Source organism: Thamnophis sirtalis, unplaced genomic scaffold, assembly GCF_051295495.1.
Source record: "Thamnophis sirtalis isolate CommonGarterSnake01/CBP01778 unplaced genomic scaffold, rThaSir2_p1.2 scaffold_1, whole genome shotgun sequence".
Taxonomy (NCBI): domain Eukaryota; kingdom Metazoa; phylum Chordata; class Lepidosauria; order Squamata; family Natricidae; genus Thamnophis; species Thamnophis sirtalis.
The window spans coordinates 20,397,170-20,421,895 of NW_028261381.1; the positions used below are offsets into that span (position 1 = coordinate 20,397,170).

The 24,726-nt window shown below is 39.0% G+C and overlaps 1 protein-coding gene across 1 annotated transcript in view; it reads left to right on the forward strand.

Annotated features, from left to right (window-relative positions):
- PDE11A (phosphodiesterase 11A) overlaps positions 1–24,726 on the forward strand; it is a 162,600-nt gene that overhangs the window by 83,199 nt on the left and 54,675 nt on the right. The window contains exons 7-10 of the mRNA XM_087708566.1: positions 671–746; positions 1,530–1,597; positions 7,631–7,723; positions 9,204–9,254. Of these exons, the coding sequence (XP_087564692.1) occupies positions 671–746; positions 1,530–1,597; positions 7,631–7,723; positions 9,204–9,254 (288 nt within the window). The remainder of the gene's footprint in view (positions 1–670; positions 747–1,529; positions 1,598–7,630; positions 7,724–9,203; positions 9,255–24,726) is intronic.

Consider the following 24,726-nt stretch of genomic DNA (forward strand, 5'->3'; position numbering starts at 1 on the left):
GAAAGCTAAGAACTGCAATTTGCCAGCATATTTTGGTCCTGTTCCTTTCCTGCACTACTTGAATTGCAGGTAAAATTATTATGTATTTTATTTCTGAAATGTCTTTACCATTTTGGAAACTTATTTATAATATCAGTTAGTAATGAGTCCACCAACTACTTCATTTACAACGCAGCAAAAATCACATGTTGGACTCCACATACCATAAATCATTGCTTAAAATGATGAAAAGTAGCGAAGATTACTAAGTTCAGGAAGAAAAGCTTTTCAGTACATCTGAGATGTGTTCAATTAAGATGCGTAGATACATATCATTTTGCCTAGTTTTGATGTAATTGTGTTATCATTTCAAATTAGTACTCTCTCCCCCCCCCCCCGAATATGTGAGGGAATGATGATACAGGTAGTCCTCGACTTGCGATCATTTATTTAGCAATTGTTCAAAGTTATGACGGTGCTGAAAAAATGACAACTGATCCTCACACTTACAACTGTTGCAGCACCCTCGTTAACATGAACAAATCAGCTGCAACTCTTCTAGTAACTATCTCACTTAGTGATGGATGTTGCATTCCCAATTGTGATTCTAAGTCTAGGGCTACCTGTACATTTTTGGATTAAGACTAAATCATATGTTATGGTAATTGATGAAGGGTTTTTTTTAATTTAGGTTGATCAGATGTCTGGCTTTCACATAAGATCTGTACTCTGTGTACCTATATGGAATAACAGTCACCAAATAATTGGTAAGATACTAAAAATATTTTTTAAATGTAAAACGTGAGTTAATGTGTTGATGCGATATAGTTCACTATCAATTAATTAACTGCAGTAGTACTATAATAATAAGTAACTGTTCTTTTGTACATTTGCAAATTAGATTTATTAATATTGTCCATGTCCATATATAATGGTATAAAAGATGTGAACACAAACAATAGCACTGTAGCAAAACTTTACTGCTGGCTGTTTTAGTAATTAATGTATGAATTATTAATGGTAGTAATAAATTAAAATAAATACAATTCTACTTGAAAAAAATAAAAGCCTGTTTCTGAAGTTTCAAATACCGATCCAGCAAGTGAAAGGAGGATTAGGAAGAAAAGCAGATTGGCAAGCAACAGATTGCTCTGCTTTCAAATTAATTATAATTTACTGTCTCATGGAATTTATTATGTTGAAAATGAGATACACAAAGAATATTTGTACAATAAGTTGACATGAAGCCTGACACTCAGAGCTAAATCTAATTCAGCCAGCATGGCAGGAGAAAAGCTACTATTTTGAATTGTTTCATTTAGCTGAATTCAAGCTTTGATGAATATATTAGTAATCCAGTATCAGATGCTATTGGTATAATAGCATTTATAATTTATAATGCAAGTAATAATGCTTTGTGGTTTTTGAATTTTGAGTTCTTGTTTTGTGGCATTTCTCCTTCATTAATTTATTTATGTATATGTTTATCATTGTAAATACACAGCTTCCTTTAAAATATAAAATCAACTATTTGTTAATTCCTTGTAAAGGTGTTGCTCAGGTGCTGAATAGACTTGATGGAAAACCTTTTGATGATGCTGATCAGCGACTCTTTGAGGTAAGACATGTCAAATTGATGAAGTTTAATTACAATATTCAGTGCACTATACATATCTATCTATCTATCTATCTATCTATCTATCTATCTATCTATCTATCTATCTATCTATCTATCTATCTCTATATCTATATCTATATCTTTATCTTTATATCTATCTATCTATCTATCTATCTATCTATCTATCTATTCATCTATCTATCTATCTCTATCTATCTCTATCTCTCTCTCTCTCTCTCTCTCTCTCTCTCTCTCTCTCTCTCTCTCTCTCTCTCTCTCTCTCTCTCTCTATATATATATATATATATATATATATATATATATATATATATATATATATATATATATATATATATATATATATATATATATATATATATATTCCTATAATGTTTGTTGCAAGTAAAAAATAATAATAGACTCGTCTTGTGTTATCTGATTTCAGTACAGGTAGTCCTCAACTACAATTGAATCCAAAATTTATGTTTTCTTAAGAGAGTCTTACCCCATTTTATGACTTTTCTTGCCACATTTGTTAAGTGAATCACAGCAGTTGTTAAATTAGTAACACAGTTGTTAAGTGAATCAGGTTTCCTCATTGACTTTGCTTGTCAGAAGGTTGCAAATGTGAGTCAGTTGTCAAGCATCCGGATGTAAATCATGTGACCATGGGGATGCTACAGCAGAAGTGTGAAAAACGGTCATAAGTCACTTTCTTCAGTGATGTTATAACTTTGAATGGTCACTAAATGAACTGTTGTAAGTCAAAGACCACCTGTATAGTAGTGGTGGCAGTTATCTTTAGAACCTGTGCTGCTGTAGTCTGCTTCAGCATTTGCATGAGTGATAATCAAACAATTAAATAGTAAAATTAAAGTGGAAGATTGAATCTGGCATTCTGAAAACACACCATTTTGGTTTAAAAATGATTATGTTTTCATATGAAATACAATGTAATAATTCTGTCATTATTTGCAATTATGCAAAGTCTTGTTTTTTCTCGTGTCTGCTTTATAATATAAATATTGTGCCTTGTGATATTGCTTTAAAAGTCTTTATAGTACCTCAAATTCAACTGCTTACTATAGAATTACATTTTAAGATTTATCTAATGTTCATTCACAGTTTTGATCAAGAGTTACTTTTTTAAATTCTACTCTTTTTGTTATTCCTGGTCCATTTTCTTTTTACTAACATGTCCAACTTATTCTCAAGTGCTCAAAAAAAAAAAGTGGCCCAGAGATTGATTTACAGGAGCCAGCAGCGTGAAAAACAATTGTGCTCAGAACAAAACATGCCTCTTTGCAATGTTTATTTCAAGTACGGAATACAATGTGTCTTTTTTATTTTTAAAGCAGTCTTCTGGATGGTCTGTGAAGAGTCAGAATTTTGTTTTGCTTCTTCCAATTGGAATTGTTTCCCCTACTGCAATTCAAAATTCACTTTGAATTTTGCAGCTTGAGCCTATACATTGCTAGGGATTTGTAATGGATGATGTGAGAGACTGAGCTTTGGTGTGAAGTAGTAGCCCTTAGGAGCACAGGAGGAACCGAGAAAGCCATTCTGGGTTTGACTGTTGTAGGTGAGAGATGCTCCAAAGAGTGACGCTACGAGTAAGTGCAAACAGTACTAATACTATTGCTTTCTTAAATTCAGGTGTAGTATGCACTATGCACACTCTTGTGTGCTGGAGATATAGAAACTTAAGTAAGTTGAATAAATCTGATTGATTCCTGGTTTCTCTGCAGAAGATACTACTTTCCCATTCTGTAGCTGGAAAAAAATTCCAGCATTTTGCATCAATCTGATAGTGCAGCAAAGATGCAGGGATAGGTTTAACCAAGGTCCATGTACCTTAGCTTGATCAACAAGCTTGGTCCGCAATCTTATGTTGCAGCATTGTTGATTTATCCACCCAATTGAGTATTGAGCATGGAGTGACTTCCATTGGGTATGTTTAGTCTAGTGAAAGGAAGAACTAGGAGGTGACATGATAGCAGTGTTCCAATATTTGAGGGGCTGCTATAAAGAAGGGGGGTATCAACCTAATCTCCAAAGCATCTGAAGACAAGACAAGAAACAATGGATGGAAACTAATTGCAGACAGAAGCAACCTAGAACTAAGGAGATATTTCCTGACAGAACAATTAACCAGTGGAATGACTTGCCTCCAGAAGTTTTGAATGCTCCAAGATTGGAGGTTTTTTAAAAAGAGATTGGACAGCCACTTGTTTGAAATGGTACAGGGTTTCCTGCTTTAGCAGGGGGTTGGACTAGAAGACCTCCAAGGTCCCTTTCAACTCTGTGATTCTGTTAAATTTGGGATACCTTTAAAAATATACTACATCTTTGTTTTTAAAGGTTCTCTGAAAGATCCATAATCAATGGAGTAGAAACGCATATAAAGGAAAGCAAAGAGACTAAAGTGCTCGGAGACTTTAGAATTCAATCAGAAAAGCACCTGTGACATAATGTCCCAGATTTATCAATTGTTGATAAGAAAGACAAAAAATGGATAAAGGACCTGAAGAAAACAGAATAGAAGAGAAAGAACTTGAGAACAATCATAAAATACAAAGACTTGTAAACAGGAGTAGAACAACTGTGGCAAAAGAAAGGAAAGATAGTAGCAATAGTCCCCTGGGTGCAATCCTAAAGCATCTGAGATGTTACTTGAATATTATCAGCATTAACAAAATCACAGTCATTCAATTTTGAAAGGGAGTTTTCTGGGACAGCTGACATCCTGAGACAGCTTACATCCTGGGACAATGCCTTTAACCCCATCAAACAAGCAACAGGTTCTTGGGACCGACTTGATAGGTGGATAAAAATGCTAAATCCAATCTAAACATCTGGCTGAAGGTAGTGACCAACAACAATAATAATAATGTTCCCATTTTAAAAAATAAATTTAATTAAATGTAAATTATTTAAACTATTAAATTAAATAAATCAATTTTACTTTTTTAAATGTGTTAATTTAAAATTGACAAAATTCCTATTTGTCAATTATAATAAGCCAAACTGCTTTGTTAGACACATAGGTAAAGGTAAAGGTTCCCCTCGCACATATGTGCTAGTTGTTCCCATCTCTAGGGGACGGTGCCAGTGGTGGGTTTGGCCCAGTTCAGCCGAACCATTAGTGGCATGCTGGCCTGCAGTGACCCAGGCGGTCCATGCCTCCAAACTGGATCCCCGATCACCGCTGCCGCCCTCTTGTTTTTGAGTTCTTTGCATGTGCAGAGCAATTTCTATTGAACTGCGCATGCATTCACAGAGCACATCCAGCACGCACGCAAAGTGCACCCACGAGTGAACTGGCAGTAACGCTGGCTAGAACCCACCTCTGGACGGTGCTCATCTCTGTTTCAAAACAGAAGAGCTAGCACTGTCTGAAGACTCTCCGTGGTCATGTGGCCAGCATGACTAAATGCCACAAGCTCACAGAACACTGTTACCTTCCCACCAAAGGTGGTTCCTATTTTTCTACTTGCATTTTTACATGCTTTCGAACTGCTAGGCTGGCAGAAGCTGGGACAAGTAACGGGAACTCACTCCATTACGCAGCACTAGTGGTTCGAACCGCTGAACTGCTGACCTTTCTGATTGACAAGCTCAGTGCCTTAGCCACTGAGTCACCGCGTCCCTTCATTATACACATATACTATGCCAATATACTGTATTGTAACAACCTGGGATCTTGTTAAAGACCCACTCCTTATGAAGGCCAACACCAGAACTGGAAGCTATGATTTTATATTGCACATGTACAGTATAGAATAATATACAAAATGCCAAATCTAGTCTGAACAGCTGGCTGACCATGCAACAAACAATAATAAGAAAGGCAGATATATTTAGAAATGCTTACATCCTGTGATGATACCTTTAACATTATTCAACAATATCTGCTTATCTTAGGTCCTTGGGAAGGACTCAATGTGGATAAAAAAGACCAAATCCAGTCTAAACATATGGCTGACTGTTGTGGCCCAGCAGGAGCCGTTGGAACTGCCACCTGACTCCGACAGCGAGGGGCCCTATGAGTCGGCTCTGGAGGATGTGGAGGACTCTGGACAGGGTTCCGACTCTGAGCAGGGTGCAGAGAGACTGGTTGGCCATCAGGTGACACCTGAGCCTTGGACCAGTGGGGAGGAGACAAGGGAGAGTGATCCAGAAGCCAGCAGTGAGTTGTTCCTGGATGCACGCCTTCGAAGAGCTAATAGGCATCAGGAACAGTTACGCAATTACAGGAGGTAATTGCGCTCAGCTGGTAGTCATTAGGCTCCTCTCCAGACTATAAAAAAGACTGCTTGTGCACACGCCCCTCTTGCAGAAGTCAACGCATTGACTAAAGAGAACGTAACTAACTTGGCAGGCTGGATTGTTGCTAAGGTTTGTCTGACTTGCTGCCAAGGTTTGTCGGACTTGCTGCCAAGGTCCTTATCTGTTGTTTGCTTGGCTTTCAGCCACCGAGATTTTGGCTTCTTGCTATTAAAAGTACATTCTAGTTAAGCTTGTCTCGGCTTTCGTTACTGGATGGAGGAGGGGGTCAGAACAGCTGACTATGCAACCAACCATGATTTATTAAGCTTGTAGGGCACCCAATACATATAAAAAGTCTGGGGAAGCGGCTCATGGATTTGGGGCAATGTGCCAGGATCGTACATAGGGTGGGAAAGAGGAGCACATGGGAGGGTGAAGGGAGAGAGCAGGGATGATGGGTATGGGAATAGGGGGAAGAAAGGCCCCCCTCAAAGGCTCCCTGTCACACAAATGCTTCGATGTCTATAAATACCCGGGCAACGCCGGGTCATCGGCTAATAAGTAAGTGGATAAAAATATCAAATCCAATGGTAAACTTATGGCTTACTATGCAATGAACCATAATTTATAAAGCTTGTAAGGCACCCAACTCATATAAAAAGTCTGCACTGGTTGATTTCAGCTCAGTGTTGAATTTTGCTGAGGGCTTGCGCTCTGTTCATGTTCCTGTGCAATATTGATGCAGTCTATGATGTATTTTGCTATAAAAAGATGTTGCGGTGTACAGTTTTTGTTCCTTTGGTATTTGGAGTAAAAAGAGGGGGGGTTAACCCCCCCCCCCCCAATCAAGCATACATGCATGACTCATTGTTCTTTTTCTGAGCGGCTGAGATTTTAGAAGATAAACTTAAGGACCAATGTGTAGGAAAGCAATTTGGTATTTTCCTTATAAAATTTCTTCCCTGCACAGCGGTACTTGTCTTCTCTCTCTCTCTCTCTCTCTCTCTCTCTTCCATCTTTCTTTCCTTCCATCTTTCTTTCCTTCCATCTTTCTTTCCTTCCTTCCTTCTTTCTTTCCTTCCTTCCTTCCTTCCTTCCTTCCCTCCCTCCCTCCCTCCCTCCCTCCCTCCCTCCCTCCCTCCCTCCCTCTTTCTTTCTTTCTTTCTTTCTTTCTTTCTTTCTTTCTTTCTTTCTTTCTTTCTTTCTTTCTTTCTTTCTTTCTTTCTTTTTCTCATTCCAGTATGGAGGAGCATATTGTTTCTTCATTCATATATTTGCAAGCCAGCTATTGCAAGGCTGCCAGGAAAGATAACCACATCTTGAAACTGAAAAATAAGAATTGCGATGTCAGTTGCTGAGCATCTGCAAGAAAACTCACAATAAATAGGGGAAAAGTCAGCACTCCCCCTGGACAAGAATCCCTGCAACCTATATAGGAAATTTCAAATTTCTTTCACACTTTGGGGGCAACAAAAAAAATAAAGTTTGGCTAGCTGATCTTTATGCAAGTTGACAAGCCAATATCTGCATAAACTGCCGCTGTATGTATTTGTATAGTTCTGAGAAGGAAGAACATTGTTTTCAATGTTTCCTAGGACTGGAACACAATAGCATTTCAAGTGGGACTGTTTTGTTCTGAGCTCACACAATATTTTCTTTTTTATTTCATGCGCATCCTAGTAACAAGAACGTTGCTTTCTTTATTCCATTCAGTATTATTAAATTTTGAAATCACGTATATTAAAGCTATACCTTTTTTTTTAGGCTTTTGTTATATTTTGTGGCTTGGGCATCAATAATACTATAATGTATGACCAAGTGAAAAAGTCCTGGGCAAAGCAGTCTGTGGCTCTTGATGTAAGTATTATTGAAAAATCAGGTATTTTTTTAAAAAGCTTTTTATGATTCAAAGGATGCTGTATATAATTGGAAAGGGGTCAGTAGGAAGGCAACAATGCCGATACATATACAAGTACTGAATTGCTGTGCTGTGTAGGGACATAGCATACAGAAAATGAAGAGAAAGAGCAGATTGGAAAAAAAATATTGAAAACAGAAACAAAATAAAATAAATAAGTTATGTATACTGAACTTTGACTTCCTCTCTATTAAACAAGTGAAGAAAACAATCTTTTTGTTTACAGAAAAAGACTCAAGAAACAGAAGGAAAAAAGACCCAGGTTTATACATTGTGCCATGTGAAATATCTAAATCAATAGCTCATTATTTATCAACAGTTTTATTTCTTCAAAGTGAGACCAATTTAGGGTTTTTAAAAATACTCTTTTAGACTGTTAGCTAATTTTTTAATTTGGTATCAGTAGTTTACATACATCACTAAGTCATTTAATTCAACTTCTAAAAAGAGACTATTAGGGAACATTTTAAAGACTTGTAAAAAACAGAAAACGTTTGGTGCCTCTCGGCAGCCCCTCAGATTTTCAGGGTACTTTTTCTAGGACAATTATGTCTCTGTGCAGTGCTGGTTGATACTACTGCCAGGATCAAAAATAATTTAAATTACTCTGTTGTTTATTAATTGAAAACGAGGCCTAAAACCTGAAGTAGCTGTAGTATGAGTAGCTGTAGTGAAAGTGCATTGATCTAGAAGTAGAACCATGGGCATTCTAGTTTTCTTTAAAATTTGGTTCACTGTGGTAAGTAGTTTCATGGATATTGTGTTTCTCCAAAAATAAGACAAGGTCTTATAAGCACTTGGCCTTATTTTTGGGGTGGTCTTATTATTTTTGAGGTGCAGGAGGCAAATGTGGTTACCTCATGGCTGTTGCAGTGTTGCAATATTTTTGGGGTGGGCTTATTTTGGGGGGAGGTTTTATTTTAGTGCATGCGCTTAAAAGCCAGATTGGGGTTATTATCTGGGGAGGTCTTATTTTGGGGAAAACGGGGTAATATATATTGCAGAGGTACTAATAAACCATTATAATATTCACTTTGTTGATGGCTTAAGTCAGGGGTGTCAAATTGGATTTCTTCAAGGGCAAGATCAGCATTGTAGTTCTCCTCTGTGGGCAAGCTGGTCAGGGGTAAGGACAGGATGGACACCTCCTGCAGCACCCTGCCAGCCAAAATGATCCATGCTCTGTTTTCAACCTGAACAACCTTCTGCAGCACCTGCCAGCCAAAATGTGCTCTCCCTGCCCCCCCTTCCCCCTTTTGACTTTCAGAGGCACTGTGGGCCGGTCTTTTGCTATTTCCAGACTGACCCTGTGGGCCAGATTTAAGCACCCTTGAGTTTGACATCCCTGGTTTAAGTTGATTGTAACTTTTTAGGTTCTCACCTGTGACCATTTCTCCCCCCCCATTTGTTCTGGATCAGGTGCTGTCTTATCATGCAACATGTTCAAAGGCAGAGCTTGACAAATTTAAGGTAACATATTTCACTTATTTTAGCAAAAAAAATAACAAAAATACATTTGAATCTGTAATAGAAATTAATTCTAATTTTTCAAGGTTGACTGCGGATTCAATTCTTTGGTTACTATTTTGTTTCTTCAGTTGTTTTTGAAATGTTTGTGATCAAATGATTACTCTTGTCAGGATTTTCTGTGTTTTATGTTTTTGGCTCTGCATTCCTCCCTCCATAAACACAATCTAACTTTCTCTCTTTGCTTTTTCACTTTTACTGGGATCACATCAGAGGTGGTTTGCTCCCGGTTTGGCCCATATCGGGCGAACTGGTAGTAGCGGCAGCGGGAGGCTCTGCCCACCCACCGGGATGCTTCTGTGCATGTGCGGGGCAGCGCGTCAGAACTGGTAGTAAGAAAATTGGCAACCCACCACTGGATCACATATTGTCTTTAGCCCTGGTTGGTCATGGTGTGCTCAGTTATTGAGATTTGTTGAGTAAGCCACTTTTGGCAGAGATCATTCAATACAATGAATAAATTATGGTTTACAAACCATAGGGACTGAATTGATATTGTAAGGCAATTAGAGTGCTTATATAAGCAGAAAGGTGAGGTATACATTTGTTCAGTAATAAAAAATAAACACCCTGCCACAAGCAAATTAAATCAAACAAACCAAATTATAGCATTGACGAGGAGTACTCTAAACCTTTGACCTGAGGGTTGCGGTATTTTGAAATTAATGACATCCAAACACTATGGTTACATGCAATGTGTGAATTTCTTGATGTAGTACCTCCATTTTAACGTTTTATTTAGTGATAAATGCTACAATTTGTGGTGAGAACAATCATAAGTATTGCTATAATTTGGGGCAACTTGATGGAAGGCTGCAGATTGGGAACTGGAAATCGTAAGTGGCCTGTGGATTATAGCTTGGTCATCCTAGTTTGATATGGTCTAGGAATTTTATCTACCGTATATACTCGAGTATAGGCCGACCCGAATATAAGCCGAGGCACCTAATTTTACCACAAAAAACTGGAAAAGTTATTGACTCGAGTATAAGCCTAGGGTGGGAAATGCAGCAGCTACCGGTAAATTTCAAAAATAAAAATAGATACCAATAATGTTTTTGAATATTTATTTCAAAGAAAAACAGTAAACTAGCGGTGTATTCAATGAAATACTTCACTCACCTCATGATGCTGATGTCCCGCTGTGATGATGATGTCCTGTGCAGCCGCAGGAGCGATGTCCTGCCTCCTATGACACACGGCACAGTGATTCCTATCATTGGATCACTGTACCAGAGGAGGTGGGACATCGCTATGTGGCTGCTTGCCATAACAAGGAGGAGGTGGGACATCGTTGCAGAGCGGCAGGAGGGGGAGGAAGGGGAATCGTAAGACAGCCCTGCATTACATTAGAACGTGAGGAGGGGGGATGGTGCGGTGCGCGCTGCGCGGCAAACTGACACAGAGGGAGGGGAAACTCACAGGGGCACTGGGCCATTCACGAGTGTCACCCAGCGGCATGGCCCCGCCCCTTTTTCTCCTCCATTTCGGGCAAATTTTTCACTGACTCGAGTATAAGCCGAGGCGGCTTTTTTCAGCCCAAAAAGTGGGCTGAAAAACTAGGCTTATACTCGAGTATATACAGTAATTGACCATTCCGTTACAGTGACTAATCGTCATATTTGTAATATCGATGGAAGTGCCAAATGTGTGCAAAGTACTATAGTAAAAATATATATGCAAAATAAATGTTTTCAAAGATCATGATCTCAGTGACACTCCATAACAGGACTCTCCAACCTTGGCAACTTTAAGACTTGAGTTAAGACAGAGTTCTGGGCGTTGAAGTCCATAAGTCTTAAAGTTGCCAAAGTTGGAGACCCTTGTTCTATAATGAGAGAATGGAGTTGGGAAGGAATCTTACTGGCTAGGAGAAGATAGAAGGGAAATGAAATGAAAGACAATAATGAAGCCAGAAAACAGGACGTTAAAAAAAATCCACATTTTCTTAAAGTGAAATAACTAGAAATCCAGAAAGAAAATTCCATGCACAAAGTAATATGCAAGACAAGAAATAACAAGTTTAGGATTGTTGCCAATTCTTGGAGGCAATACCACTCTCTGCCCCATAGATACACGTGGTTTATGGTTCTATGGTTGTTGAATATGGATATTGTACTTCAGATAACCAACAAACCAGATAGATAGAATTCTTTCAGTCTTTATTTGGTAGAGTGTGGTAATTCAGGCCATGTTTTAGGTCATGAATTCTGGCTCTAGCATAAAGCACTGTTTTAAGTGATATCTCATACTAGACCAACATCTAGACCTGTGATGGCAAACCTATGGCACACGTGCCACAGGTGGCACACAGAGCCCTCTCTGTGGACACGCAAGCTGTTGCCCCAGCCCAGCTCCACCTCCCATGCATGCATGCTTCCCACCGGCCAGCTGATTTTTGGGTCTCTACCATGCATGTATGGGGACAGGGCCCATGTGGGAGACGCATGTGCATATGTGGGGTGGTGTTGTGCCCCCCCCCGTGGCCTGTTTTTGGTCACAGGAGGCTGCAGGGAGGCCTACTAGGCCCAAAATGGGGCGGGGGAGGGTCATTGCACGCATGCGCAGGGGGAGCACAGGGGGGGGTCATGCCCGCATACGCAGGGAGCGGGGAACACATTGCATTATGGGTGCGGGCATGCATGCACGTGTGCTGTTGCGCACATGCGCACTTTCGGCACGCAACGACAAAAAGGTTAGCCATCACTGATCTAGACAAACTGACTATTATATACAGACTAGCTTTGTAAGATTATTTCAAAAAAAGTAAATGCCGTGTTAAAATTCTGTTAATTTTGTCTTAAATTTCAACCGAGTCCATTTCCAAGGAAAATATGCAAACAGTTCCATTTCTTAAGTATTTACAGTTAAGTGAAAAAAAATGCTTATCTAAATTGTGCAGCTGGGAATGATGTGTATGTAACAAATTAATAATTCATGGATGATTTGCTTTATTTATAGTTTGTATTCATTTTTGTAGGGCAAATAATACTCAGGAGAATCTTATGATACAAAATACCGAACCACTTGTTTTATTCATCTTTGGTTCAATATGTAATAATATATTTCTGGTTAGGTGCTTCTGACCTTTGCTAAGCCCAAACACAAAATAAAGCTATAATCAATAGGAGTTTTAATTAATCACAGCTTCAAAAGTCATTTTCCATTTGTTGAAATAACATTCAACACAAATATGATGAAACATTTTGGATATTGTTGTTCCGCATGTAATGTACATTTCAGCAATTTGTTGTACAGCTCCAGAGATTTGCATCAGTTAAAAAAAAAATCCCCCTTCATGCTATATTGTAGAAATAAAGCAAAAGATCTTAACATTATTTTTTAAAATATATATGCATGTGTTTATAAAAAAATTACATGTTAGGGTTCAATTATTTTACATATTATTTTAAATTCTAGTCTTTTAAAATGGAAACATTTGGGCGATTAACGAAAGCTAAAGATGGCCAGGCTATCAGAAATGCAAATAAAAGTAGCCTTTTAAATATTTCAGCAAATATAAATATATTACTGATTCCTAACTCCCATTAAACTTTTTAGTGTGAATACCCACACCTCTTGTTATGCACAAGAGGGAGGGGATGTTACACAGTTTAATTTAATATTTACCGTGCCACAATATTATGAAGTTTGAGACTCTTGAATAAGACATCCTCAATGTAACACAATGGTGCGATTTGCACAATGTATCACAATAATTTGACCTGGTTATTTTAGCCTTGAATGAGAACTCTGAATTGATTATTCTATAATACCTTTGTTTCCTTAGTTATCCACAGTAGTCTCAGGAATTTTCTTTAACATCAAAGTTCAAAAGCATCAACACTCCTATCCTGCCTCCTCTAATCCAACTTGCACTTTGTTGAGTCCATTGCCTGTCCAATACTCTTAAGTTACAGGTAGACACATCCTAGCACAGGGGTCGGCAACCTTAAACACTCAAAGAGCCACAAAGGTCCTAACCTGAAGTTGACCAGAAGTCCGATTCCCCCACCGTAGAGTCTCCTTCTAGCATAGTCCTTTTTTCCTCTACCTGTCTGTTCTGACCCCCTCCTCCATCCAGTAACAAAAGCCGAGACACGCTTAATGAGAATGTCCTTTAATAACAAGACCAGACTCTCGGTGGTTGAAAGCCAAGTGACAGCAAGACTGACAAACCTTGGCAGCAATTCAGACAAACTCTGGCAGCAATCCAGCCTGCCAAGTTTGTTTCTCTTTAGTCAAAGCATTGACTTCTGCAAGAAGGGCGTGGCACAAGCAGTCTGTTTAATAGTCTGGAGAGGAGCCTAATGACCATCAGCTGAGTGTAATTACCTCCTGTAATTACGTAGATGTTCTTGACGGAGTAGCTCTTTGATGGCGTGCATCCTGGAACAACTCACTGTTGGTTTCTGGATCACTCTCTCTTGTCTCCTCCCTACTGATCCAAGGCTCAGGTGCCACCTGGTGGCCAACCAGTCTCTCTGCGCCCTGCTTGGAGTCGGAACCCTGTCCAGGGTCCTCCACATCCTCCAGGGCCGACTCATAGGGCCCCTCGCTGTCGGAGTCTGGTGGCAGCTCCAACGACTCCTGCTGGGCCACAACACTGTCCTAACCGAAATCCCTATCAATTGTGGAGCTGACCGGCAACAGGGAGCTGCAGCAGAGGGATGAAAGAGCCACATGCGGCTTCAGAGCCGCAGGTTGCTGACCCTTGACCTAGCATCTGAATATCTTTTTCTAGATCTTCATTGCTAATCTTCAGCATATTTTTGACTCCTGATTTCTTCAGTGTTGATTGTCGATCCTAAAAGGCGGGTTTCTTTGTTACTGATTTCTTTATTATCAATTGTTCATTCTTAAAGGCAGAAGCTATCCATCACTTCAGTATCTCCATTGTCAATTTTAAGCCTGGTTAATCTAAATTTAATTCAGTGAATTAAAATCCCCCCCCCCCTCGGCCTGCCTCCAGACAGTTTGCTGTAGAGTTGGATGGCACCTCATTAGTTGGGTCTTTCTTATATTCCTTCTTAGTCCCATTTTTTTTTTACTGGAATCCTTGATTTTCATTATTAGAGTTTGCTGATTATTTGCATGTTCAGCTATCTTAGTAGTGTCATTCAGCATTGCACCAGTTATTGATGTTTCTTCGTCCAGTTTTAAAGGTACATTTTGTTTCAGTCCAGCTTTTCTTAATATATACTCAACTTATAAGCGGAATAAATAAGGAGAGAAGATATTGTCTTCTCTTACTTCTTTGCTGACCTGGAGCCAGTCTGTTTCATCTTGTTCCACCCATAATGTGATTTCCTGCCTCGTGTAAGAGTTTCTCATAAGGAAAATGAGGTTATTCTGGATTCCCCATTTTTTAAAACACATTCCATAGCTTCGCATAGTCAACCCAACCAAAAGCCTTTCTATAGTCAATGAAGCATATTCTGACTTAATTTTGGTATTCTTTATTTCTGTCAATTATGCAGCATAAATCACCATAATGTTTCTTTTTCTCTGGCCTTTTCTGAAACCATCTTGAACATCTCCTTTTCCCTGTAGGTCTCTAGTCTCTATGGGATGAGCCTAAATATTATTTTGCCAGCATATACATTTTAGAATACAGTACTGTCAAACTGTCTCCTTTCTTTAGTACCATTCTGCAGGCTGACCTTTTCCAATTTGTTATTGTTCTCTGCATTTGCTAACATTGTTTGGTTAAAACCCTTATAGATTGTTCTTATGTTACTTGCCATATTACTGTGTGTATTCCAGCAGTTTCTGTAGTTTCGTACTTGGTAATGACTGGAGTGCCGATCTTATAGCAATAGCAATAGCAGTTAGACTTATATACCGCTTCATAGGGCTTTCAGCCCTCTCTAAGCGGTTTACAGAGTCAGCATATCGCCCCCACAGTCTGGGTCCTCATTTCACCCACCTCGGAAGGATGGAAGGCTGAGTCAACCTTGAGCCGGTGAGATTAGATCCGCTGAACTGCAGATAACAGTCAGCTGATGTGGCCTGCAGTACTGCACCCTAATCACTGTACCATCTCGGCTCTACTTCTTCTAACGCTAGGGTACCTTGTAAAGTAGATAATATCTTCAAAGGCATCGTAAACATTCATACCTCTGTAGTATTTCAGTATATTCCCTCCATTTTAATTGATCTTCTTTGGTTATTGTCTATTGGCAGCCTTTAGTCCAGTGTTTCTCAACCTTGGCCACTTGAAGATGTCTGGACTTCAACTCCCAGAATTCCCCAGCCAGCATTTGCTGGCTGGGGAATTCTGGGAGTTGAAGTCCAGACATCTTCAAGTAGCCAAGGTTGAGAAACACTGCTTTAGTCTATGAATTTATGATTGGAATCTCTTTCTGAGTTTGGAAATCTTTTGGAAGAATTCCTTTGTTTTTCTCATGTCTGTTTCCATACTTGATGTATTCAGAAATGTCATTGTAGTACCGCTTGTAGTCTCTTCTAACAGCTCTCTGAAATTCTTTTTTAAGTTCCTTTCTGAGATGTTTATATGTCTTGGTGTTAGGTTCCTTCTCTTCCTGGCAATATCCACTGTTCTGACATGTGATTTTTTCTTTCTTTTTGCTTCTTGGTCTTTGGAAGTCTTTTTTCACATCCATCCTTAACAATCACTTTGAGGTTCAGCACTTCAAAATGATCTGTTATATATATTGTAGGTATATGTTCAGTATCATATTGTGGAAACCGGTTAGCTTTGTTCTTCAGGTTTAGCTTGCTATGATACATTGCACAGCTATTTGTAATGGATTTTCCGTTATTGCTATTCCATCTCTTAAGAAAAGCATAGTGCTGTCACCTAAAAGTTGACAGAAAACTTATCAAATTTAGAATGATTGGAAAGAGCCTAAATTAGATGAGATCATTGCATTGTTCATAGCAGAAGGCAAAAATATTCTGCATTTCTGTCACCTTTCATTTAGACCATTGGTTCCCAACCTTTTTTTGGCCTTGCCCCGCCTAAGCATCTGTAATATCCTGGTGCCCCCCCCCCTCCCGCTGGTGACATGTAATTCTTACTTTTCTCAAAAAGTGAACTGTACTCATGGGGAAGAATCCTAAAAGGCCATTATCTTGGTTTAAACAAGGTTCAAATTGCCCCCATTAGAAATCAAATTGCTCCCCTGTGGGGCTGGACCCCAAGTTGGGAACCACTGATTTAGACTGTCAGAATATATGACCATCATGGGTATATTATAAATTCTAATATGATTATTTCATAGTAAGAATATTAATAACATTAATTTAGCAAAAATTATTGAGACAATATTAAACATCACAAGAAGCACGGAGAATGCCTTGCTTTGTTTCTGTCACATTCTCTTTGTGGGTGACAGCTACTAAAATACTAGATCTGCTTCAATGACCCTGTAGGGCTTCCTATTTTTTTCTTTGAACTATTGCCTATTATTGATAGGGGCAGAAAAAATGGTGTGATTTCATCACATCACACACTGAGTTCTTGTAGCAGTAGATGGAGATAAGATGCAACTTTCCTTTTCTCTTACATCTCTTGGTTATCTGACGGCAAATAGAGAGATACAAATTCTGCTTCCAAATTTACCCACACTTGAAGGTAGCAGCCAGAGATGGTTTTGGATAAAGCTGTTTTCCTCAGGTCTTGAAAACAGGTAGAGCTGCTTCATAATGAAGCACCACTTCATCAAATGATGAACTGTGTAGTGTCAGCAGAGAATGTTACTATTTGTATTAGAAAAGAGAGTGATGAAAAGATAAGAATGAAGAAAGAGCTTGTGCATTTTTCTGTCATAGAGGTATTATTTTTGCTCTGGAAGGAAACAATCCGTCTAAAGATCAATATGGACAAATGGAGTCGTATTTTCTATTACATGAAAAGGCAGCAAAAGAATGAATTGGGATGAATGAATTCATACAGTGTTTGCATAGAGACAATCCTTAACTAAAATGCCATATATACAAGTCAATGCTTCTAATCAATACATCTTGTTCCAAGAGCATACATTCAATATACGTATATATAAAACACTTATGCCTACATGCATCTAACTGTGCCACAATCATGCTAAATGTATTTCTCACACTCTTTCTGCCCCCTGCAATCTTTCCACTAATGCAGGTGTACTTTTTTATATGCAGGAGATCCAAATCATGTAACGCCCATGGAAAAGAGCAAAATTGTTTTGATATTCACAAGATGTCATGCCATTATTCTGCCTGAAAAAAGAAGTCAAGAGCTGAAAGAGTTTTCCTTTGTTGCAAATCCAGCTACTCAAACAATCACATTTATGCCATGTCCTCCAATGTAGTTCAAGTTTATATTGAGGTTTTGTTTAGACTAGTTGCTGGGAGAAAACAACTCATCCTTTCCTCTTCTTTCCCAAATGGAAAGAAAACAAAACTATTGGCTAAGCAGTCGATCTTCATCCCTAACCAATTATTTTACCCAGTGTTCGTGTAGTCTACCCTGTAAAGTACAGTCAACAAAGAAATCCGTCGCTCCACTTAGTCTTAGCGGCAGAAATGTTTCTTTGATGTTGAGTACCTTTCATGTTTGTACAAGGATACTGTATATTTGATGCCCAGAGTCTGTTTTAAAAGGAGCATCAAATTAAAAGACACTTTTCTTTGAATTTTTTTTTTATTATTATTATTTTTTCCTTCTACAAGAAACTTTTGTCACACCTAACACTCTGTAATATATTTTTTTGCTTTGAGTGAAGCTCGGCTCCTATTGATACCAGACCCATTTGAATAGTTTCCTTGGCAGCCATAAATAATAGATTTGCTACTCTTTCTTCTTTTTCACTTCCCAGATTTGCTATTTCCTTCTTGTTGCGAAGTCGTATTCTCTGTCGTCCCCTTCTTCTTTTGCCCTCAGTCTTCCCCAGCATTAGGCTCTTCTCCAGTGAGTCCTTCCTTCTCATTAGGTGGCCAAAGTATTTGAGTTGGTGGCCAAAGTATTTGAGTTGCTATTTCCTATAGAAGTGCTAACCAGGCTTGACCCTGCTTGCCTCTTTCAGATCATCATCTAACTGCTGCCCCTTAGCAATATCACTTTGCCTACTGCAAATAGGGCAGGCTAACCTTCCATAATATTATGATAAGGAAGTAGAATGCTGCTTATGTGATCATGAAACAAATAGCCCTCCAGAGGTTATTGAAGTACAGTTTCTGCATCCTTCATCAATCACCATGGTTCCTGGGGATGCTGGAAGCTGTAGTTCTTCAACAACTGGGGAACCATAGATTTACCATGTGTGGATCAACCTTTACTAGCACCAACAGAAATATTTTAACTTAACCTCTAGCTATATGCAAGTGTGGACTATGGATGTTCGGAGCTTGGAGAGGAAAGATTAAGATTTCCCTCAAGTATGGTATGAATAAGCATACCTTATCTTGACTGCAAAGATTTACAAAACCTCTAGGTCAGTGATGGCGAACCTTTTTGGCACTGAGTGCCAAAAAGGTCACACGGGAATGTCATGCACGCACCCGTGCTCCTCAGGGCCATGCTCTGGAAATGCCGAACTTCCGGGTTCTAGTGTGCATGTGCGCCTGATGATCAGCTGGCTGGTTTTTGGCACTGCCAAACAAAGGACTGCTGACCATTGCACGTGCATGCACACCAGAAACTCAGAAGACCATCAGGAAAGGCCGCATGTGCCGGGTGACATGGATTCGTGTGCCACTTTGGCCACACATGCCATAGGTTCGCCGGAGGTGGCGCAGTGGTTAAATGCAGCACTGCAGGATACTTCAGCTGACTGCAGTTCTGCAGTTCGGCTGTTCAAATCTCACCGGCTCAGGGTTGACTCAGCCTTCCATCCTTCCGAGGTGGGTAAAATGAGGACCCGGATTGTTGTTGGGGGCAATATGCTGACTCTGTAAACCACTTAGAGAGGGCTGAAAGCCCTATGAAGCGGTATATAAGTCTAACTGCTATTGCTATTGCTATCAGAGCTCTAGGTTGTCAACATTGAGATGTCAATAAAGGAGAATGTTTTTAGGGTTGAAATGCACTGATGATGTTGCCTAGTTTAGATAATGAAATATCTGCAAGAAAACAATCAAGCTCAGAGAGCATCAAGGAGCCCTCACAATGAGATGTTTCTGTTTCTCTTTGTTACCATCTCAGGGTCATCTAAATTTGTATTGCCCAGAAACATTTTAGTGAAGCAACAGATACATTAATCTGGATTTTGGACTTTTTTTTTTTTTAATTGGACACTGAGTGAGTAGAAACTTTCTAATTTTCATATTCTCAAAATGCAGTGGAGAGAGATCTGCTATTAATGTTTCACAGAGGCAAGCACTAACCAACGGACTAAGCAGATGCAAAACTGGCCATTAATTGTAAACTAATATAGATAAAATAAAATAAAAAGGCATGGACTAAGCAGTTGGAGAATTTTAAAATAAAGAAATTGCTTGGCAGAGAAATGAACCCATTATATAAAGCTTTCATTTGGAGGATTTTGCTTGATTGGGAAAAAAAAAAAGTATGTCAGCCTTTTCCAACTTTGCACTGCCTAGAATATTTGGAAATTTCATAATTTCCCATCACTTTGCGGAGAAGTAATTATGGAAATCAGGCAACATGTGATGTGCAATGGATCAGAAATATATTTTGGTCCCTCTGTTGAATTCAAAAAGTAAACCATGTACACTGTACCTACTCAGAAGTTGTTTTCATACCACATTTGTATACTACTTTCTAAATTAACAATGATACTCGGAAATAGAATTTTTAATATATTGATTCAAACTATGTAATTTTGATAAACTAAATGGTGGGATATTAATATAAATGCTTTATTTCCCGCTGCTCCTTCGATTTTTAAAATAAATTATTTATTTTAGATGATGTCTGGAACATTTTAAAATTCAAGCGCTGGTTTGGCCACTAGGTGTCACCCTTGCTCCATGTTAAGAAGTAGAGCAATAAGACTACATCCAGGATTATCAGAAGCACAATATTCAAAACAATTCAGTTTCCATGTAAATTGAGATCAGAATAATGTTTTCACATGAGCAGCGACTTAATGTTGGAAGGAGCAGCAGTCATTTTGTTTTGCTTCAGTCCATTAAAAATGAGAGCTCTGAAGAAATGTTTTTGTTGATTCAATGGTGAATACAGAGTAGAAGTCATATCAAAGATGCTTGGTTGTAAGGTGTAAGGTGTAAGCTGATGCAATGTTAGGCGTGGCTGATGCAATGAGGCTGATTCATTGCAGCTATGGTATAACCCTTTTAAGACTCTGATGGGAGGTCCACACAAATCTATATGTCAGGGGTGAAATCCAGCAGGTTCTAATAGGTTCTGGAGAACCGGCAGTGGAAATTTTGAGTAGTTCGGAGAACCAGCATATGCACCACTGGCTGCCCCAGAGTAGGGTGGGAATGGGGGATTTTGCAGTATCCTTCCCCTGGCACATCCACAAAGCCACGCCCACAGGTTTGTGTGTGTGTGTGTGTGAGAGAGAGAGAGAGAGAGAGAAAGAGAGAGAGAGAGAGAGAGAGAGAGAGAGATGTCAAAGCACCTGGTATGCCCAAATATTGGAGGGATCATACTGCTTCCCTTTTGCCTTTCAGCTGCACCCTAGGAGCCTTCCAGGCAGAAAACCATTTTTGTGTTGCATTTGTGCTGATAAATAAATAAATAAAGGGAGACTAGTATAGAATCTATTTCAAGCTATTTAGCTCTCATCAATTTTATTTACCACATTTATGTTTGTATGTAAACCACTGTTAATTGTATAAAGACTCTATGTGCTGTGTGCTCTGTTATGCTTCTGGGTTTATCTCATAGTAATAGTCACGCTGCCAAAACTCTTGGCGCCACTCTTATAGCACAGGACCATATTTGACTGAAGTGAGCAGGAAGACTCATTCTTCTTGGCTCAAGTCATCCCCCCCCCCTTTTTTTTTGCAGTCAACTCTGTGGTTCAGGATAGCCCAGGTCTCTTAGAGTTGACCAGAGTTTGCAACTTAGCAACTGTCTTTATTTCACGAAGGAAGAGGATTGCCAAGTTGAGCAGATAAAGTTCCACCGAGGTTGAGGTGATTATGCCAAATTGATCAAGCTCATCTCAACTTGTTTATCTAATTCAAAAGTGCAAGCCTCAGTCCGATCTGTCAAACGCAAACACTAGAAAAAGAAAAATAACAATGAGCTACCTTCCAGGGTAGGTCAATATACAGGTGCTGACAGAGCAGGCAGTAACTACGGTACTAATTCTCTCACTTGTCCCGGCTTTGCAACCAGAAACACTTAACTGTAATCAATGGCAGTTAAAGCAGCAGGCTTAGGTTGTAAATAGAGTCTGAGTTCATACGCCTTAAAGTAAGGCGTACTTGTAGTATTGCTACAAGTAAGCAATAACGAGCATGTTATCAGAAGAAGGCAAGAAGGAAAACTTTCCCCAGTGTCTCCGAAAGATGGATTTCTAAAGTGGTTTTGACGGCATCAAGAACTGTTCAGGGCAAGGATTCCACGAGGCTTCCGCAAGAGACACTGCTTCAATAAATATCTTTCCAATCATAGCTGCTTTACAAACATCAGTTCTCTCTGTGTTTAGTTTCATGTGGCCCTCTTTACAATTTAACCACGCTGGCTCTGCCTCTAGCCAGCGACTTCTCCGCAGTCCTGCCTTCTCCACAATCCCGCCTCACTGAGGCGTGAGGCGTGTCGCTGGGCCTGCCGCTCTTTTTGCGACGGCCATTAGCATGACAGAAGTAGCACAGTGGCTAGGGTTGCGGGAGCAGCTGTTAGGTAAGGGTATGTGGGGTGCATGGGGTATGTTCCCCCTCCCTTTTCCCCCCTCTATTGATACCGCTTTGAATAATTATGCTTGTAGGTTGAGCAGCAAAGCTCTGTGTCGTCCAGAACAGAGGCAATGGTGTCATAGATAGGGGGTCTAGAGGAGCTGGGGGATGGACCTAAATTGTAGCACTGGTTCTGCTTGTAATGGAACTTACTTGGTCATAATGAGACTATCTGTAGTTCAGGGTTGACATGATATAAATGCTTATTAAAATATGTAAATATATTTACATACTTATAAATATACATAAATATTTTAGTGCACAGTATTCGGGGGGGAATACTGTATAAGTATAGTACATGTGATTCCCTATGATATATTATCCCTGTGAAAATGATTACAATATATCTTAATATATCTGGTGCACAGAGAAGGATATTTGTACATTTATACAAAATTGGTATGAATATGGTTATAAAAGAGAAAGTGTTTATTGTTTAACAGAGAAATAATAAAATATAGAACTCAGCTAACCATCCAAATGATATTGCTAGGAGCAAGGGGGGGGGGTATACACTTACCTTCCTTCCCGGTTCGCAAATGTGAGCGCATGCTTTTGGCGGAAAAAATGGCCTAAATGGGATGCCATAAAGTCGGGTCACTCGCAATTTCCGCTACCGGTTCGGGTGATCCAGTCCAAACTGGTAGAACTACCACCTCTGGCTAGGAGTAGTAAATAAATCAGAAAAAATACAACATAGTTACTTATATGTTGACCAATATTAGAGAATCAAGCCATGGAGATTTGCTTTCTTTATCAGCCCTTAGCCGCAGAATAAACTGGAATTTAGTAGTAACTAAGACGCTTACAGCTTATGAGTTCCTTTGAGCAAAAAAGAAAGGAATGTTTCTGGGGAAAAAATAATTTTTAAATCCATTCCATTCTGATTCATCCATTACTTGGATGCATTAATTAGCAATAGCATTTAGTTTTTATTTTTGTTTGAGCTGCAAAATGTTGAAACTTTTGATGTATATTTGATAAAGATAATACATAGTCACGTGAATAAGTATACCTCTGCTTTTTTTTTTTTGCAGATGTTTCATTACCAAACCAAGTGACATCATCAAGGCACTGATGATATTACCTTGTTCGATAATGAAACATCTGCAAGAAAACAGCCAAGCTCAGAGAGCACCAAGGATTCTGCAATTCAACCCTGAGCTACAAATAATGTATCGGTACAGTTTGAACTACAGTTGTCTGGAATGAAAATTATGTGGTTTAATCAATGATGTTATCTGAGATTATGCTACTGGCAGGTCCTTTGCTTTCTTACTTATGTGTATGTGTGTGTGTGTGTATATATATATATATATATATATATATATATATATATATATATATATATATATATATATATATATATATATATATATATATATATATATATATATATATATATATATATATATATATATATATATATATATATATATATACACACACACACACACACACACACATACATACACACACACACACACACACACACTTTTTCGGCTGCGTGTGTGTTAATTAGTTGCTGCCATTTTCAGTTTTTGCTTTGCTTTTTAATGGCGTTTAATTATATTTTTATATATGTTTATAACGTCCTGCACAAAATGAAGTTGAACAAGGTAATCACCTCCGTATATAATAATCAATGACTTTATTACTGCAATATAGTATTGTGGAGCCAGTTTTGCCTTCTGCAATCTAGCATCCTCTATATAGTTTGAATTATAGCTGAGCAGTGTGTCATATAACACCAGTATTAATGCAAATTGAAGAAAGGGTTATGGTGCGCTAGAATTCATCTAATGCCCTGTAGGCAATGCTGTGGCTTTTAGAATATTTTTTTTCTTGCTTCCCTTTCTGTCTCCCATCTCTCTCAACAGCAAAGAGAATCTGGCCTTTCAAATCTCAGATTCTTGTGGTAAGATATTAAAATGTGCACTTGGGCTTTGTTGGTTCGAGGCCCAGTTCATATGAGCCGAGGTGGCGCAGTGGTTAAATGCAGCACTGCAGGCTACTTCAGCTGACTGCAGTTCAGCAGTTCGGCTGTTCAAATCTCACCGGCTCAGGGTTGACTCAGCCTTCCATCCTTCCGAGGTGGGTAAAATGAGGACCCGGATTGTTGGGGGCAATATGCTGACTCTGTAAAACCGCTTAGAGAGGGCTGAAAGCCCTATGAAGCGGTATATAAGTCTAACTGCTATTGCTATTGCTATATGCACTATTATGTTTTAAATATGCAAAAAGGAAAAGGAAAATAAAAGCAGCTAAGGATCTGTGAAGTTCATAAATATTATCTGTACATCTGAAGCTGTATGAGAGCTGTCACTATATTAATTGATGTAGGCCAGATACATGTAGTTTTCTTTGTCTGACTCACTTGATCCTGAGCTAAATACCAGACCACGTAGTGTTGAAGTCTTTGATGACTGTCAACACTGGAGTCACACAACGGGTTAAGAAAGGAAAGGAGGGAAAAGGAAGACATTTTCCACTACGAGGACAAGGACTCTTCCTATGGAAGATTTCAAAAAGTATGCTTAATCTGGATATTTCCCCTGCTTCCATAATGGCAGCCATTATT